This window comes from Tachysurus vachellii, chromosome 13, assembly GCF_030014155.1.
Source record: "Tachysurus vachellii isolate PV-2020 chromosome 13, HZAU_Pvac_v1, whole genome shotgun sequence".
Classification (NCBI taxonomy): domain Eukaryota; kingdom Metazoa; phylum Chordata; class Actinopteri; order Siluriformes; family Bagridae; genus Tachysurus; species Tachysurus vachellii.
Window position 1 is genome coordinate 21634431 of NC_083472.1, and position 16732 is coordinate 21651162.

The following is a 16732-nucleotide window of genomic DNA, read 5'->3' on the forward strand; positions in this document are numbered from 1 at the left end:
AAATAACGAAAGCATAATTAAACCACTGAACTGAGGTAATTCCCTCGAAGAAGAAGAAGCAAGCGCATCCATTAGGTTTCACCACAGACTTCTACACACATTCTGGAGAGAAAAAAAAAGTGAATTTAAAGATTAATGCCGTGCCGCTCGACCGTTCCGTTTGAATTCTTTATTATTTGGAGTCATACTGGAGAAAAAAAAAAGAGAACTGTGCAAAGGTTATAAAGTTATAGGCTTTATTTAGCTGGCAAAATGTCAAGCATGGTTTATCTACATAAATAACAAGCACACAAAATCAATAAACATGGCTACATGGAGCTGAAACATCTGGAGGGGACATCAGAAATGGACTCTTTGTGGAACAAAGAACAATGTTTTAAAAAAGGATGATTTTAGGGAAACTACGAGACAGAGCTTTCTGCTATGTACAGAATGCAAAAACTACAGAAATTCATTTTGCTGTTGGTGTTCAGTCAGAAAAAATAAGGTTAACAGAGTGGCAGGATATTCATTTAGGTTGTTTTCACACTTGGTGGAGTGTGAACGCTGTTTCCAAGATGGAAAACTGCTGAAAATAGTTGCCTCCGTTTCTAATAATTTGTGGTGTGGACCACATGAAGTGTGGTAGTTAATCGGTCTCGACCCGTGTTACTTCCTGTTTCAAGGTTGGTGATGGCCCGGAAAGGGTTTTTATGGTTGTTATGGAAATGGCTCCTTATTTGGAGGTATTCCTGTGTGACAACATGCCAGGCAGCCAAACAATTCTGTTTGTTGCTGATTAAGTTTAGATGCTAAAAAGAAAGCAGCAAATAGATGAAACTCGTGTCTAGCATTTTGCAAACCTGCCTGATGCATGGAACAGAGTCATAGATCCTCAATTCAGAAAGCAATTTGATGTGAAGTCCAAACAAGCCCAAAACTGGCCCCATGCTCAGGCCAAGTGTGAAAACGCTCTTAAACCAGAATTGAGAGAAAAAAAACAACAACATTTAAGCCTAAATACACAGGGTGAAAAAGAAGTCAAATTTTTCTAGCACACGTAGAATAAATGCGAATAAACAAGGTGACGAAAGCTTAAGCCAAGCACAGCCTCCTGGTTTAAGTGTCAGTGAAAATGCATAGACTCTGGCCATCGAGGAGAAAATTCAACATCACGTGCACACACCTCTTTGTGCTTCCTGTTCACTACACTAAGGAGGTTTATCTGCTTGTCTCAAGGATTTGTTCAATCAGTCAAATCTCCACTTCGATGTACCCATGACGTACGAAGCTTGTCTAACCAAACACACTACACCAAATTACACACTGTAGAATTTATTGAAAACCAACTCTGAAGCCCAAAAACTGTTATTTTTTTTTTTGCCTGTTCCTAAACCTGGCAAACAAGCTACATTCTGCCAAGAAATAATCATCTATCTTTTTTTTATGAGCCAGTTGTATAAATAATTCATTCACAGCCTTACCAGCATTAAGAAATTTTCTTTTATGTGTCTTCTTAAATCCAAAATGGCCCGTGACGTAGCTTTTAAGCTGAAACTGAACATTCTTCACCGAGTCCCTATGATGTCCGAAATCTTAATTTAGAGATTTAAATACGTCGTGCCGACTTTATAACAGACGTCTAAGGTTTGATGTCTCACCGCAGGTGCCTGATTTAATTAGATATAAAGTCTGAGGGGTTTAAAGGTTTAAAATGGAATTTTAGTGTTATTGGCTTTTTTTTAGCTTTTTGCAAGAAATTCACGGAGGCTGATATCCGCTGTCCGAATGGGAGCAATTACTTTGAATTTCTTCATGAGTACAAGGCACAGGGAAATATTGTGGGACCGAACATGTATGTGATTGTGTTTGATGGACAGGGCAAGAAAGGTTAGGAAGAAATAATTATTTGAATGTGTTTAGAATAAACCTACAGTATATTTTCCTCAATGTAAATTTTTGCAAGAAATATAATGATTTTGCTATCGTTTAAATTGATTGGTTGAATATATTTATAGGTATCGTTGTGCCGGAAAATGAAATGCTCTTGCAAAAAATTCCTTTTAATGCTAGGGCTAATTGGATCTAATTGGATCTAATTAAGGAATAAGTAATAGTGAGCTATTTCACATACCCAGTGCGTACAAAAACAAGCATATACTTGCCGCTCTACTTTTGAATAAAGTTCCCTTATCCGATACAGTGTTTTAGAACAGTCAATTTGGTATTTTTTTCACATTACTTGAGATTCTCTCTCAATGAATTAAACACAGACCAAATTCAGTGCAATTGTTTTTGTTGGTTTTGTTGGTCACAAAAGCCTCTTTTGATGGCCTAGGCCTCCCCCACCCACACCACAGTGTTCCCCTTGGGCACATCAGTGATTTCGCAGTTGAGCTTGTCCAGCCATCCATCCAGAATGAACAGCGAACTCTGGGAAGGGGTCATGAGATACTGTCCGAAGAGGCCGCTCGAGGTCATGGCCCGATTCTTGCGGTTCCAGCGCCACTGACTCCGTGGTGTGGGAAGCTTCAGACTCTTGATCATTTTGACATTGCCGGTGCTGAGCTCTACGTACAGGGCATCTGTCTGCTGGCCCGAGCTCCCAAACACGTTGTACTGGTGGATCTCTGTGAATGAGGGCATAAAGGCCAGATCTGAGAGGTGTAGGTTAGTGTGGATGTCGAAGGGTCGCTTGATTTCACCGCGCACTGAGATGGACTGCAGGCGCATCATGCCATTTTGGTCGTCCACGCTCACTAGGTAGTGGCCATCGGGTGAGACATAAGGGGTACCACTAACATCACCATTAGGCCCAATTACATTGTCTGTTACACTATCGACGATAAGCTGAGGACGCACGGCACCGGTCGAGTCTGGATGGCAGTTGATAAAGTAGTAACCCCCCAAGTGTGTGTAGGCTAGAGACTGTGGAATGCAGTCATACTCCTGTAAGCTGATGTTCTTCACATAAGCTGTGGTTTCCAGGTCTATCTTATGCAGTGCTGGCTCCTTCTTATGGAGGACCATTCCAAACCTACAACAAAGAAAACATTCCTTAAATAAGCTTTCCTCAAATACTTTGCACTTTCTAAACCTGGGACTCACCTTGAGCTGGAGTCCCAACATGAACACCTTAATAAATGACACTTCCCAAAGAAACATTTGATACCCAAGTGCTTGATTCAGAGGATAATCTCACATGTATAATATAGATCTGTACATAAGAACTGCTGCTACTGCTCATGAAGTATATAGTATAGAAGAAACCTGGAAGATCATCATCCTCCGGTTCATCTCCAGATTCATTCCTCACATCACCTCTAGCTTGCTCATTGGGATCCAAATTTCTGTTATGATGTTTGTGACCATATCTGGCACTATACAAATAAAACTGAATCGGACAGAATACCTCTCTACACTTTTTTTGTAAGCTACGATCTATGAAGAATACGTTTTAACAAACAAAACAAAGCTCTGTGGAAGACACCTGCAGAGACATAGATCTATCCTCAGGCTTAGCAGACCGCAGTGTGCTTTCCAATAACTGTGGCCAGTTCCGAAGCAAGTTTCACTAATCAGATCATGAACTGAGACATACAGGGTCTAATAAGCAGAGTCTGAACCTTTAGGGGGAAACAGGAGCTAACCAATTAGTTTTACTGCCATATCTTCACGTTTTTTTTCTTCCCAGAGTCTTCCTAGTGTCTGGGCTTGTAATGGACTCGGTACATTTTTCAAAAATCCAACAAGGCTGATTAAACCACTCGCCTTGTCAGTCATTCAAGAAAAAGAAAAAGAAAAAAAGTTCAGTAGGATGTCAGCAGATGATACAGCTTCATTAAATGTAAATGTTCTGTGATCGATCCTGCCAGGAGCCTCAGATCTGCTTTTATCCTCCTGATCTGCTTTTTGAAATGTACCTGCTGAATTGATCAGACTGACTTGGAAAATCTGCTCCACTGATTGGATGCTGCATTCTGTCTATTAATGAATTAGATCAAGAAGCTAGCATGCTAGAAGTCTCCTTACTGATTCCATGTTCATGGGGATTTCTAGTGTGTGATTGTGTGAGTGAATGAGAGTGTGTGTGTGTTGGCACTCCGTCCAGGGTGTATCCTGCCTTGATGCCCGATGACGCCTGAGATAGGCACAGGCTCCCCGTGACCCGAGGTAGTTCGGATAAGCGGTAGAAGATGAATGAATGAATGAATAAAATTGGGACTGCAATAAGGGAGGTTTGGCGAATCACTGCTCCTAGATTGCATTACGCAGCTCCACACGCTCTATTTCAGCGTAATGTTGTAAAAAGGAGGCGGAAGCACAACTGAACCTGAGCCACAACAGAGCCACATTTTTTACTGTGTTACCACAAAGAGCCACATTATACACATGGACACACATGATCATCACCTTTTTTCCCTGCCATTTTGAGAGCGAACTTGACACAAATTGTTTACTCAAATGATCTTGCTCCTACTGGGAAACTTTGAGGTATTTTCATCCCACTCACATGCGCGTTTGACGAAAATACAGTATTTAACTCAAGCGAGGCGAACACGCACAATAACAAGACACACAAACTTCTATATGAACGTAAGAACCGCATGAAACCGGGCAAAGAACCGCATGCGGCTCGGGAGCCGCGGTTTAGCCACCTCTGTCGTAGACGACCCCCCTGACGATAGTGGTGAACAGGGTGAAGAAGATAACGTTATAAATCCGTGGCCGTATTTGCAAGAAATGTTTCTGTACATTGGAATGAAAGATTCTTCCTACCGGATGAAGTGCCTCTTATGCCGACCAAAAATCACTGAAATTTTACTTTTTACTTTTACTTCAAATACTTAAGTACATTAAATATCAGAAAATGACTTTTGATACTTAAGTACAGTAAATATCAGATACTTTAAGACTTTTACTTGAGTAATATTCTAAAAGGTAACTTTCACTTCTACCAAAGTCTTTTTCTAGTACGATATTTGTACTTTTACTCAAGTATTGCTTTCTAGTACTTTATACAACACTGCAAGCTCAAGCATGAACATCGAGCAGACTGTTTTGATCCTTTAGGTTTCTAGATTAGACAGACTTAATTCCTTGGAGCTACTGTACCATTGATAAAAGACAAATCAATAGACTTAAGCACTTCACACAACCCAGAAATCCAAACTCTGTCATTGTACTGTACTTTTTCCTCCAAATTTGTCATTCCACTCCCAAGACCGTTTTCTGCTATGATGCATCAGCTACCAAATTGGGAGATAACACAAACATGCGTCTTCTTTCATCTTTCAGAACTCACACAATCAATACAAGAGATTCCAAACATCCAGGTTCGCCTCGCTATGACTGACAGGGAACAAAGTAATGCTAATGCTCCCACTCACAGTGTACAGCTTTTGATGCTGTCTTGGCCTCTTGTCATGGATTAATGTAGTAAATTTTGAAGTAAATTTTCCAGCATAGGAACCACAAAATAATAGGAATTCTTGCACCGTTATTCTCTCTCTCTCTCTCACTCATTTTCTACCGCTTATCCGAACTACCTCGGGTCACGGGGAGCCTGTGCCTATCTCAGGCGTCATTGGGCATCAAGGCAGGATACACCCTGGACGGAGTGCCAACCCATCGCAGGGCACACACACTCTCTAATTCACTCACGCACTCACACACTATGGACAATTTTCCAGAGATGCCAATCTACCTACCATGCATGTCTTTGGACCGGGGGAGGAAACCGGAGTACCCGGAGGAAACCCCCGAGGCACGGGGAGAACATGCAAACTCCACACACACAAGGTGGAGGCGGGAATCGAACCCCCAACCCTGGAGGTGTGAGGTGAACGTGCTAACCACTAAGCCACCGTGCCCCTGCACCGTTATTTTTGCATTCAAAAATTTATGAATGCTAGTCAGCATGAGCATATAATGAATCAAGGCTCTTATTAGTTTGCATGTAATCTTGTTCATGAAGTACCTATACATCTCAAAAGTAATAACGTTTTTCATAAAAAAATGTATGAATTCATTCTCTGGTACATTATTAACTACGCGGTAGGGTCAGGAAATCATCAGAATCAATCAAAAGGGGCATTTAGGCCAATTACAATAAGTTTTCGACAATAACAGCACAAATGATTGTTATTATCTTCCATACTATTCTCATTTTACTTCGATTACCAGCATGTAATAGAGTTTAAATGCATTCTCAGAGTTTCTAGTGCCGAGAGATGCTGTGCGGTTAATTCAGCCTAGGCCACCGGTTGAAGCTCACTAGAGGAAACGTCCATTCCTGTATTCTGTCCTCATTTAACATGTTGCTAACCAAAAGCTTAGAGACAGTGAGGAGAGTCAGGAAGAGGACAGCCCTGCTAAATGTCATCACACTTTGCAAAGCTCAAGAGCCGACGCACTGATAGCCAGAGGCTGACCGGAGATTGAGTTTGCCGTTCTTGTGAAGCGCAAGCTCAAAGAAGAAATATTTTCTGGAATAATCATCTGGCCGACCTGTTCCACAAAGCATTCATCAAATTCTAACCTGCAAGGTCTAAAGCATTTGTATCTTTATGTCATTTTTGTATATGCAGGGCCTTGCATCAGGGTCTTCTGATGGAGCATGAATGCAACCATGTGTCTGTTTGTGGGGGTTTATTGAATAGCACTAAGACTTGTACTGTATGTTGGTGAGTGTGCAAGCACATGGAAAGTCCTTGCTCAAACTGAGAAGCAAAGGTTCCTCAAGGATTCTCTGTATACGTATACATATTCAGCAGGTACTTTTCTGAAAGTTCCTTCAAACAGACCTCAGAGTGTAGAAAAAAAAACATAGAATCTGATCTGACTGGAAAACCGGTTTGTCGTTTGGTTTCACATACTGTACAGCATTTATTTCAATTTATGTCTCCATTGGTCTTCATCTGGGTTCTTTGTTCTTCTCCTACCCCAGAAAAACCATGCGAGTAGGACTGGTTGTGAACTGGTTTTGCCAAATTGTCCCTGCAGTGGTGGATCAGTGGTTAAGGCTCCAGGTTAATGATCAGAAGGTCAGAAGTTCAAGAGCCAAGTCTGCCAATCTGCCACTGTTGGGCTCTTGAGCAAGGACCTTTACCCTCTCTGCAGCAGGTGTGCTGACCCTGTGCTCTGACCAAATCTTGATAACAAGCCGCAAATGTAAAATGTATGTATGACAAATAAAGGCTTCTTCTTTTACTCATGTGTGTCTAGATGGTGCAGTGCGATGGATTAGTATCTCATCCTGGCTGTATTCCTACCTCATGCCCCTTGGTCCCTGGACAGACTCTATATCCACTCTAACCCTCACCAAAATAAAGCTCTTACACATACTCATCCATATGAAACTTTGCTAATAACAGAATTAAATAATCTATAACCTTTTCAATATTTTTGTTAGTGTAGCAACAATACCTTAACCAATTCCACTTCCATCTGAAATCATTAACGTATGCCCTTCATTCATTTTCTACCGCTTATCCGAACCTCTCAGGTCACGGGGAGCCTGTGCCTATCTCAGGCATCATCGGGCATCAAGGCAGGATACACCCTGGACGGAGTGCCAACCCATCGCAGGGCACACACTCACACACTCTCATTCACTCACACACTCACACACTACGGGCAATTTTCCAGAGATGCCAATCAACCTACCATGCATGTCTTTGGACCTCGGGGAGGAAACCGGAGTACCCGGAGGAAACCCCCGAGGCACGGGGAGAACATGCAAACTCCACACACACAAGGCGGAGGCGGGAATCGAACCCCCAACCCTGGAGGTGTGAAGCGAACGTACTAACCACTAAGCCACCGTGCCCCCCCGTATGCCCTTCCAACACCTGAAAAATGACTTTCATAAGGAAAGTTACGACTGCAGTATTATAGCTGATGCACAGGATTATGGGAAACAAATGTAAGACAATGGAGCATAAATACATAAAATTATAGATGGATATTTTGTCTCAGCAAACTCTGATTGCACATACAGTATGCAGCATTCGTTATAGTCTCGGTTAAAGTCAATTTATTGTGTCTCCTTGTCTATTGTCAAAGGCGTAACTGTGTGTTACTTACCATTGTATTTTCTATTCTATTTCTAATCTTAGCTTGCCTTTATTATAAGAATGAATCTGCCAATGCTTAAAAAACAACAACAACATTTAATGCCTCCAGCTCATATTTGTTACACTATAAAGATATGCTAATATGTTAACATTCTAATTAGAATTATTTAGTCATGCTTTCATTTTCAGGGAAATCTTTTAACACTTGATTTGTATTGATGAGATTTCAGTGGTTGAATCTATTTTTTTTTTTTTAACCCAATTAGAAAATATTTAATGCATCATTTACTTGTCTGTATAGCGATTGCATTCATGGTGAAAGCACAAAAAGTGAATCGCTCAGTGATTCTTTTTTAGCTTACACCAGTTTGCCATTGAATCATTATTTATCATTAGCACAGAATCAGTTCACAGGCAAACATCCATCTGTAAGCAGAACAGAAGGAGAGGCTCAGAGGTACATGCTCAGTAATCTTCATCCTGGATTCAAATCAAATCAAATGAGATCTTTCTTTCCCAGACGCTGTTTGTTCAGGGTTTAATCTCTGCACTGTTGTCTCTGACTACCTAAGCTTTATCCAAATGCAAGTGACTATGAATGCGTTATATTGGATAATATGGGCCGAATGTCAGTCAGCATGTATGAAGTGAGCTAGGGCGTCTGGACGTGTTAAATTAGCCAATCTTTTTCTTTATAGACAGTCCTGATTTACTCTGTGTTGTTCATATACTCAGATGTACAGATGTTTTACATAAACAATATACCACGATTCCACTATATGTATCTGCTCCAAAAATATTCATATCTATATCTATTTTCAAATTTATACACAAAAATTGGTGTGGACTAAACCAGAGGTCTATTCCTTTTTTGTTCAATTTATTTAAACTTCTGTGACCTGGACAATACCTCTGAATCTGCAATTGAAATCAAATTTGATTCATGTCAAGACCACTGAAAGTACTACAGTATGATACAATTTTGATTCTTGAAGTCTATGAATCGATATTTGATAATATCACTGAAGCTGCCATTTTAACAATTCAATATAATTTGATTCATAAAGCTGTGGTTCAATATGATTCTGATTAATAAAGCCATGATATAATACAAATCTGATTCATAAATCTATGATTCAATATGACTGTGATTCATAAATCCATGATTCAATATTTGCTGATACCTTTAAATCTACTACAACACGATTCTGAATCACAAGCCACAATTTAATATGATTCTGTTTCATAAAGCCATGATTCAATATTCGCTGACACCTCTAAATCTCCAATAATACGATTCTGATTCATAAAGCCACAATTCAATATGATTCTGATTCATAAAGCCATGATACAATACAAATCTGATTCATAAATCCATGATTCAATATGACTCTGATTCATAAAGCCATGATTCAATATTCGCTGACACCTCTAAATCTACTACAGTACAATTCTGATTCATAAAGCCACAATTTAATATGATTTTGTTTCATAAAGCCATGATTCAATATTCGCTGACACCTCTAAATCTCCTATAATACGATTCTGATTCATAAAGCCATGATACAATACAAATCTGATTCATAAAGCCACGATTCAATATGACTCTGATTCATAAAGCCATGATTCAATATTCGCTGACACCTCTAAATCTCCTGTAATACGATTCTGATTCATAAAGCCACAATTCAATATGATTCTGATTCCTAAAGCCATGATACAATACAAATCTGATTCATAAAGCCACGATTCAATATGACTCTGATTCATAAAGCCATGATTCAATATTCGCTGACACCTCTAAATCTACTACAATACAATTCTGATTCATAAAGCCACAAATTTAATATGATTCTGATTCATAAAGCCATCATTTAATATTTGCTGACACCTCTGAATCTACTAAAATTCTGGGTACTGGATCGTGAGATTAGACTAAATCATTCGTCTGAACGTGCGTACTGCAGTTCTAAATAGTAGAGTTTACTAAGTGTGTTTGTGATTATAGCAGCAGTTCTTAGGTGCAAAATCTATAATATCAAGGTGAGAGTATCCCATGAATACATGCTGTCTATCGATGCTGTCCATCATCCCACCATACCTGATATGATTAATGATAAGGCTTGATGGAGGGATGAAGAAGTCTTCCACACGGTCAAATCGGTGGCCCACCGGTGGCGTGTGGATGGTGTGGTGGGACGTAGCACAACTAGCCTGCTTGATCACCTAGCACACAACAATGAGAGAAACACATGACAGCTTTGTTTGTACTGGACCGGAAATTCTCTCTGCATGACAGCTTGAAGATATCATCTAATATAGCACACACAGATCTTTCTGCAGCAGCAAGTTTATCGCTTACAGCTTTATTTGGAGCTGTAATTTGAAATGTATCTCCACAGGGGTTTCCTAGTATACTGATTCAATCATGTTACATCGTTTGTGGATGGCCTGAAAATGTCAGAAGAAATCGTTCAGGGACTAGGGGAGGAGGTCGAGAGCTGTGCGTTGCAGCGTTCTTCCACTCCAGTTTGAGACTTCGAGAGCTGTCGCTAATAAGGTATGATATTCACTTAAGAGTGACAGATGTGGGCGGCGGCAGAAGATCTTGGGATTTGCACAATCGTAAATTTGATTTGTATCTTTAATAGTGAGAGCAGGGCTATGTGAACGATGTCAGTTTTTTTACCTGGAGTGTCGGAAAGTTCTTCTCCAGATCCCCCCAGCTTAAAACCCACACTTGGTCATGTGATTTATCGTAATGGAGCTTCACCGGGACTCGGTCTGTGCTCACAGTCTGCAATAGAAAGAAGCAAACAAAATCAAATCAGTGAAAGCAAGTCAACTACATTTGTTTCTGTATACATTTTATTTGATTTTGTTCTTCAAAAAGCTTCATGATGTAGACTGAAAGACTGAAATGAATTGGAATGAATTATTTTAAACTTATTAAAAAGGAATAAACATTCTCATTGGAATTTAAAAGCAAGCGAGGACTTGACCAGGGAAGACGCATAGAAAGCAGCTAAAAGATGTCCGAAATATTGCATCATGGGAGCTGTATAAAGATTTCATACAGTAGTGTAGATGCTGACGGAATGATAAACACCACAAGTCTGGTAATCTATCTCAAATCCATGCAGAGGAATTGACAGCCATGAGCATTAACAGGTTTTAGCAAGAGCAAATTTTGAGAATGAAGGGGACAGTGGATGATATCCTGCTAGAAATGGAAATTGCCTGGCTTCGATACATGAGGTAACTCTGTTGTGCTCACAATATCATATACAGTATAATCATTTATCATCTTGGCCACTGCGATTTCTAGCTAGATGTCATTCACTTGCGCTTTCTTCTGGGTCAAAAGGGACAAAATAAAAGAGTAAAGATATTCCCTTACATTTCAGTGTACATTTAGACAAGTGTATGAAGAACATGATAGCATTTCCCCATCTTATTTTTTTATACTTCTGTTTAAAAAAACAAACAAACAATGAAAAAGTAATTTTTTCTGCTAATGGAATTTCTAATGCCAGTTTTTGCTTTCATTCTAACAGGTTAATCAAACAGCTAATAATAATAATAATAATAATAATAATAATAATAATAATAATAATAATAATAATAATAATAATGTCTATTGATGTTTAATAGCTTATTAGATAACTAGCAAGCGAATTTCTAGGTTTGTCAAGGCAAAATATTTAACAAACAAACCTTTATTTTTAACCTAGGTTTTTCCTTGCCACTGCTGCCTGAGTCACCTCAGACTTGCTCATTGGGGATAAATACATACACATTGTGAACTAAATCTATCAAATATTCATTCATTCATTTTCTACCGCTTATCCGAACTACCTCGGGTCACGGGGAGCCTGTGCCTATCTCAGGCGTCATCGGGCATCAAGGCAGGATACACCCTGGACGGAGTGCCAACCCATCGCAGGGCACACACACACACTCTCATTCACTCACACAATCACACACTATGGACAATTTTCCAGAGATGCCAATCAACCTACCATGCATGTCTTTGGACCGGGGGAGGAAACCGGAGTACCTGGAGGAAACCCCCGAGGCACGGGGAGAACATGCAAACTCCACACACACAAGGTGGAGGCGGGAATCGAACCCCCAACCCTGGAGGTGTGAGGCGAACGTGCTAACCAAATAGCCAAAATGTACAGCCAAATGTACAGGGCGAAGGTATTTTAGGACCGGGAGTGAAAAACACTTCCCACTTTTACTAATGGAAATGCACTAACACACTCAGCCTTTACAGCCAGAAAGCAATTCATTTCCAAAAGGATATATATGTGTTTTTTTTTTTGCTGAATACATTCACATATTTTGTAATGGCATCCTGAAAATAACTGCATGCTGTACCCTTTTTCTGGTCACCCAACGATTTAGATGTGTTCTTCACTGGGAAATGGTTTTTGTGCCAATTTCACACACTACACACTCGATGTGAAGGGATTTGAAATGATCGTCGTTCTGACTGGTGGTGAAATTTTAAAGGTTATTGACGCCGATAATTCGACACCTTACAAGATTACAGGACGGATAGGAGAACCGGAGGAAGTGTGGATGTTTTATGGAAGGCTGGAGGAGTGTTAGGCTTTGTTGACAGACTCGAGTCCCTGTGCATGGCGTCATCAGGGAGAACAGATGTGCATGCTGTGTTTCGGTTCCTGTCTCCATCTTCAGAGGATTAGACTGGCACGCTGATTCGAAACTTTGGCCAGGTGACATTACTGCTTGGAATTTTTGTTCCCTGATATATTCATAAATCAAAAAAAAAAAAGCTATAAATTCATTCTTGTGTTGTTTTGAACAAATATTTTTTTTTAAAAAAAAAACCTTACAGGCTGTGCTGGCTCAGGTGGCTAATTAGCACTTGCTAATCTGAGATAATGAAGCCAAATCTCCAGGTGACCAAATAACAAGCATATGACCCCAACAAGAGGCTTCCTGAAGTCTCTAGGGGAGGCCTGGCAGGGGAACATGATGCCTGCTGGCACCAATCGGGCATTAGCAAAGACAGAAAGGAAGATTTATCCATTTGACACACCCGCCAGCTCCTCTCCAGCTTCCTGCCAAGCAGGACACGATAGGAGAGAGATACACAAGCACGAGAACCTGACGTTAAAGAGTCCCCGATTCTACAACCTTAAATGTCATTGTGTTGTTGATCGTTAATGCTGATGTACCAGTTATTATCATTCTCAGGTAAATTTGTGCTTCCGTCTGGCTTTAGATCAAGATTTACTCAGGCATTAAAACTCCTGAAAATGTTTGCTGGTGCATGAACAGAAAAATGAGACAAAACTGCAGTGAAACTGTTCGTCTGACGTACTGGTTATCCATCCTGTGTGTGTTCCCGACTTACACTCATCCGCCACGACCTTCACCAGGAAGCGAAGACGAATAAATAAATCAAAAGAATCCGAGCAAGAAAACCTCAAATGATGTACTGTATGTTCTTCAAGTATAAAAAAAATCAATCAATGCATCAATTCTTGCACTAATATTCCTCACAATCTGCACTTTATCCATTAAATCGTACAATTCTGCAACAATCTGTATCTTTCTTTCATTATTTTATACTATTTTGATTCCTTTCTTGACACAGACGCAAATAATTGGCTGACATTTCACTACATGCTGTATTGTGTATCGTTGTGCATGTGACAAATACACAATTTTAAATCGGTCGATTCTGTTCGGGATCGAGGCGGATCATCACATTAATGACTCGAAAGAAAGCAATCCGAAACAAATCTGTACTGTAAATGAAGACGAACTGAGACAATACTGGCCATTCCTACAGGACAAAAATAATGGCACCCCTGAAAAGGAGCAAAGATTTGCGCTCTTTCATAATTTGGTGGTTTTGTCGTTTGGTTTTCAGCTCTCTGCTTTCACCTTTCTGAAGATTTTGTAAAGTCAGATTCACAGATTCTTTTGGGATTGGACACAGAATCTTTTGGGATTGGACACAGAATCTTTTGGGATTGGACACAGAATCTTTTGGGATTGGCCTATGACAATATTTACATGCGATTTGAGTAAATATTAATAAACAAGGCCCGGTAGTCAGAGTTAATGTGAAAATAACACTACTGAGTAAAATCTGCGTAAGGAACAATGTTTTTTCCTTTGAAATTCTGAATGACTTTAGGAGCTAAATTTAAATTGTTCAGTAAGTCTGAGGACAAAACAAGCATTTGCTGCAGGAGCAAGAAATAAAAACAAGTAAAGTATCCCTCTCTCTCTCTGTCTCTCTCTCTGACTCTCTCTCCAACTCTCTCTCTGTCTCTCTCTTTCTCTCTCTCTCTCTCTCTGACTCTCTCTCGCTCTGTCTCCCCCTCTCTCTCTCTGAATCTCTCCCCCTCTCTCTCTGTCTCTCTCTTTCTCTCTCTCTCTCTCTCTCTCTCTGACTCTCTCTTTCTCTCTCTGTCTCTCTCTCTCTCTCTCTCTCTCCATCTCTCTCTCTCTTTGTCTATCTCCCTCTCTCTCTCTGACTCGCTCTTTCTCTCTCTCTGACTCTCTCTTTCTCTCTCTCTGTCTCTCTCTCTGTCTCTCTCTCTCTCTCTCTCTCTCTCTCTCTCTCTCTCTCTCTCTCTCTCTCTCTCTCTCTCGCTCTCTCTCTCTCTGTCTCTCTCGCTCTCGCTGTCTCTCGCTGTCTCTCTCTCTCTCTCTCTCTCTCTCTCTCTCTCTCTCTCTCTCTCTCTCTCTCTCTCTCTCTCTCTCTCTCTCTCTCTCTCTCTCTCTCTCTCTCTCTCTCTCTCGCTCTTTCTCTCTCTGCGAAAAAAATCTGAGAAAGGAATTTTCAAGGGCTCTTTGGTCAGTTAAGTGTTCTTATCTTCCTACATACGAGTTTCACTGAAAGGTTTTACTCAGACATTCTGACATGTAAATGATTCCCCCCTCCAAAAAAAGCAACATATGAGAGAGAGAGAGAGAGAGAGAGAGAGAGAGAAAAGATTGGTAGTGTGTACTGCTTTTCACTTCATGTAAACAAGCCTCACACACTGGCTGAGGTTTTCTTTTTTTCTGTTTCCATTATCACTGAAGACAGGATACGACATGATTACTATAAAAACGAAGAGCTCGTACTACGAGAATAAAAAAAAAAAACCTAAAAGCCCTGCTTTCCTACTTGTAGCATGAGTGATGGTGTTATAGCTTAAATGGAACTCATCAGACATTACGGCATGTCTGAAAAAGCTGTACAAAGTGATCCGGAGCAGCAGCTACACCCTTTTAGAGATCTCAGCTTATGAATAATGCAAGAAAGTGTTGTTCTCGTGTCTGCAGACTTCTTTCCCGAATCAGTAAATATACAGCAAGGTGTAATCGTGGTCATTGATTTGCAAGCTCACCTGAACAGCCTTCTGGGTTTGGATATCTACGATGAGCACTCTGTTCAGCATTGGCTGGGTGACGTATATAAACTTATCCTTCACGTTCACTGCTGAAGCCCAAACACACCTCTGGACATCTTCTCCCATCATTTTTGGGCAAACTTCCTCCTTTAGAAAGAACAACAACAGACACATCAGCTTTAAACAGAAGAGCACAAAACATGTGGCGTGGTGTATTTCGAGGTCTTCATGACTCCTGTGGGTTTAACTGAAGTGGATGATAAATTTGCCGCTTTGCTCAGAAGCTCAGAAGAGGCCGTATGCAACCGTTTTATACACTGAAGTGAGATGAAATTGCAATACAGCTATCAATATGAGCAAATTACGCTTTGACGGGTACGGATAACACTTTAGCAATAATATAATGAGAAATTTTACTGGTCTTATGACTGGGATTTGTAGCTGAGAGATCCTGCTTATTATGATTGCCAAGGACTTTAACAGTATGTTAACCGTAAGCATGAATAGAACAATTGATGTTTTATAAATAAATTATATATATATATATATATATATATATATATATATATATATATATACGTATATATATATATATATATATATATACACGTATATATATATATATATATATATATATATATATATATATATATATATATATATATATATGCATGTATATATGTATATATATATATATATATATATACATATATACATGCATATATATATATATATATATATATATATATATATATATATATATATATATATATTTTTTTTTTCTTTCTTTCTTTTTCTTTTTTTAAAATACATTATCTTGATAATTCTCCACCATTCTTCCCCAGACAGCATTTGCATTAAGCTCCACCATTACGCCCTGACGTGTGACTGATGTCCTAATAAAGGCTCGACGCTGTGGGATTCGCTGCACAGTCGAGCTCCTAGCTAACGCTGCTGCCTCATCACCAGCTCGAGCTCTGATCACACACAGACGCTCTGATCAAACCCGCAAAGAAAGAGAACGAGCAAAGCGGTCCTTTAGGAACTTGTGTAAATCTCAGCGTCGCATATATCAAAATGTGAGCGACAGAACGAGTTCGTTTTATTCGAACCGGCGATGTAGCGCCACAGTTCAGAGTGAGCCCTAAGCTAAACAGCTTGGGTTGGAATATTATACATAACTGTAAGGAGGTTGTGGGAAGATCCTTCATAAAGTCCCACTAGACGAATCTACAATTCGCTCTTGAATAACTTTCTATGCCTTAAAACTTAAACTCACACTCT

At 39.8% G+C, this 16732-nt stretch overlaps 1 protein-coding gene across 2 annotated transcripts in view; it reads right to left on the reverse strand.

Moving 5' to 3' along the window:
- Nucleotides 1-254: 254 nt before the first annotated feature.
- Nucleotides 255-16732, reverse strand: part of fstl5 (follistatin-like 5) — a 161125-nt gene continuing 144647 nt past the window's right edge. For both annotated transcript variants that reach the window (XM_060885983.1, XM_060885982.1), the window contains exons 13-16: nucleotides 15446-15595; nucleotides 10747-10854; nucleotides 10159-10283; nucleotides 255-3016 (exon numbers count right to left, since the gene is read on the reverse strand). In XM_060885983.1, coding sequence (XP_060741966.1) covers nucleotides 2314-3016; nucleotides 10159-10283; nucleotides 10747-10854; nucleotides 15446-15595 — 1086 coding nt within the window. In that variant the 3' untranslated portion in view covers nucleotides 255-2313. The remainder of the gene's footprint in view (nucleotides 3017-10158; nucleotides 10284-10746; nucleotides 10855-15445; nucleotides 15596-16732) is intronic.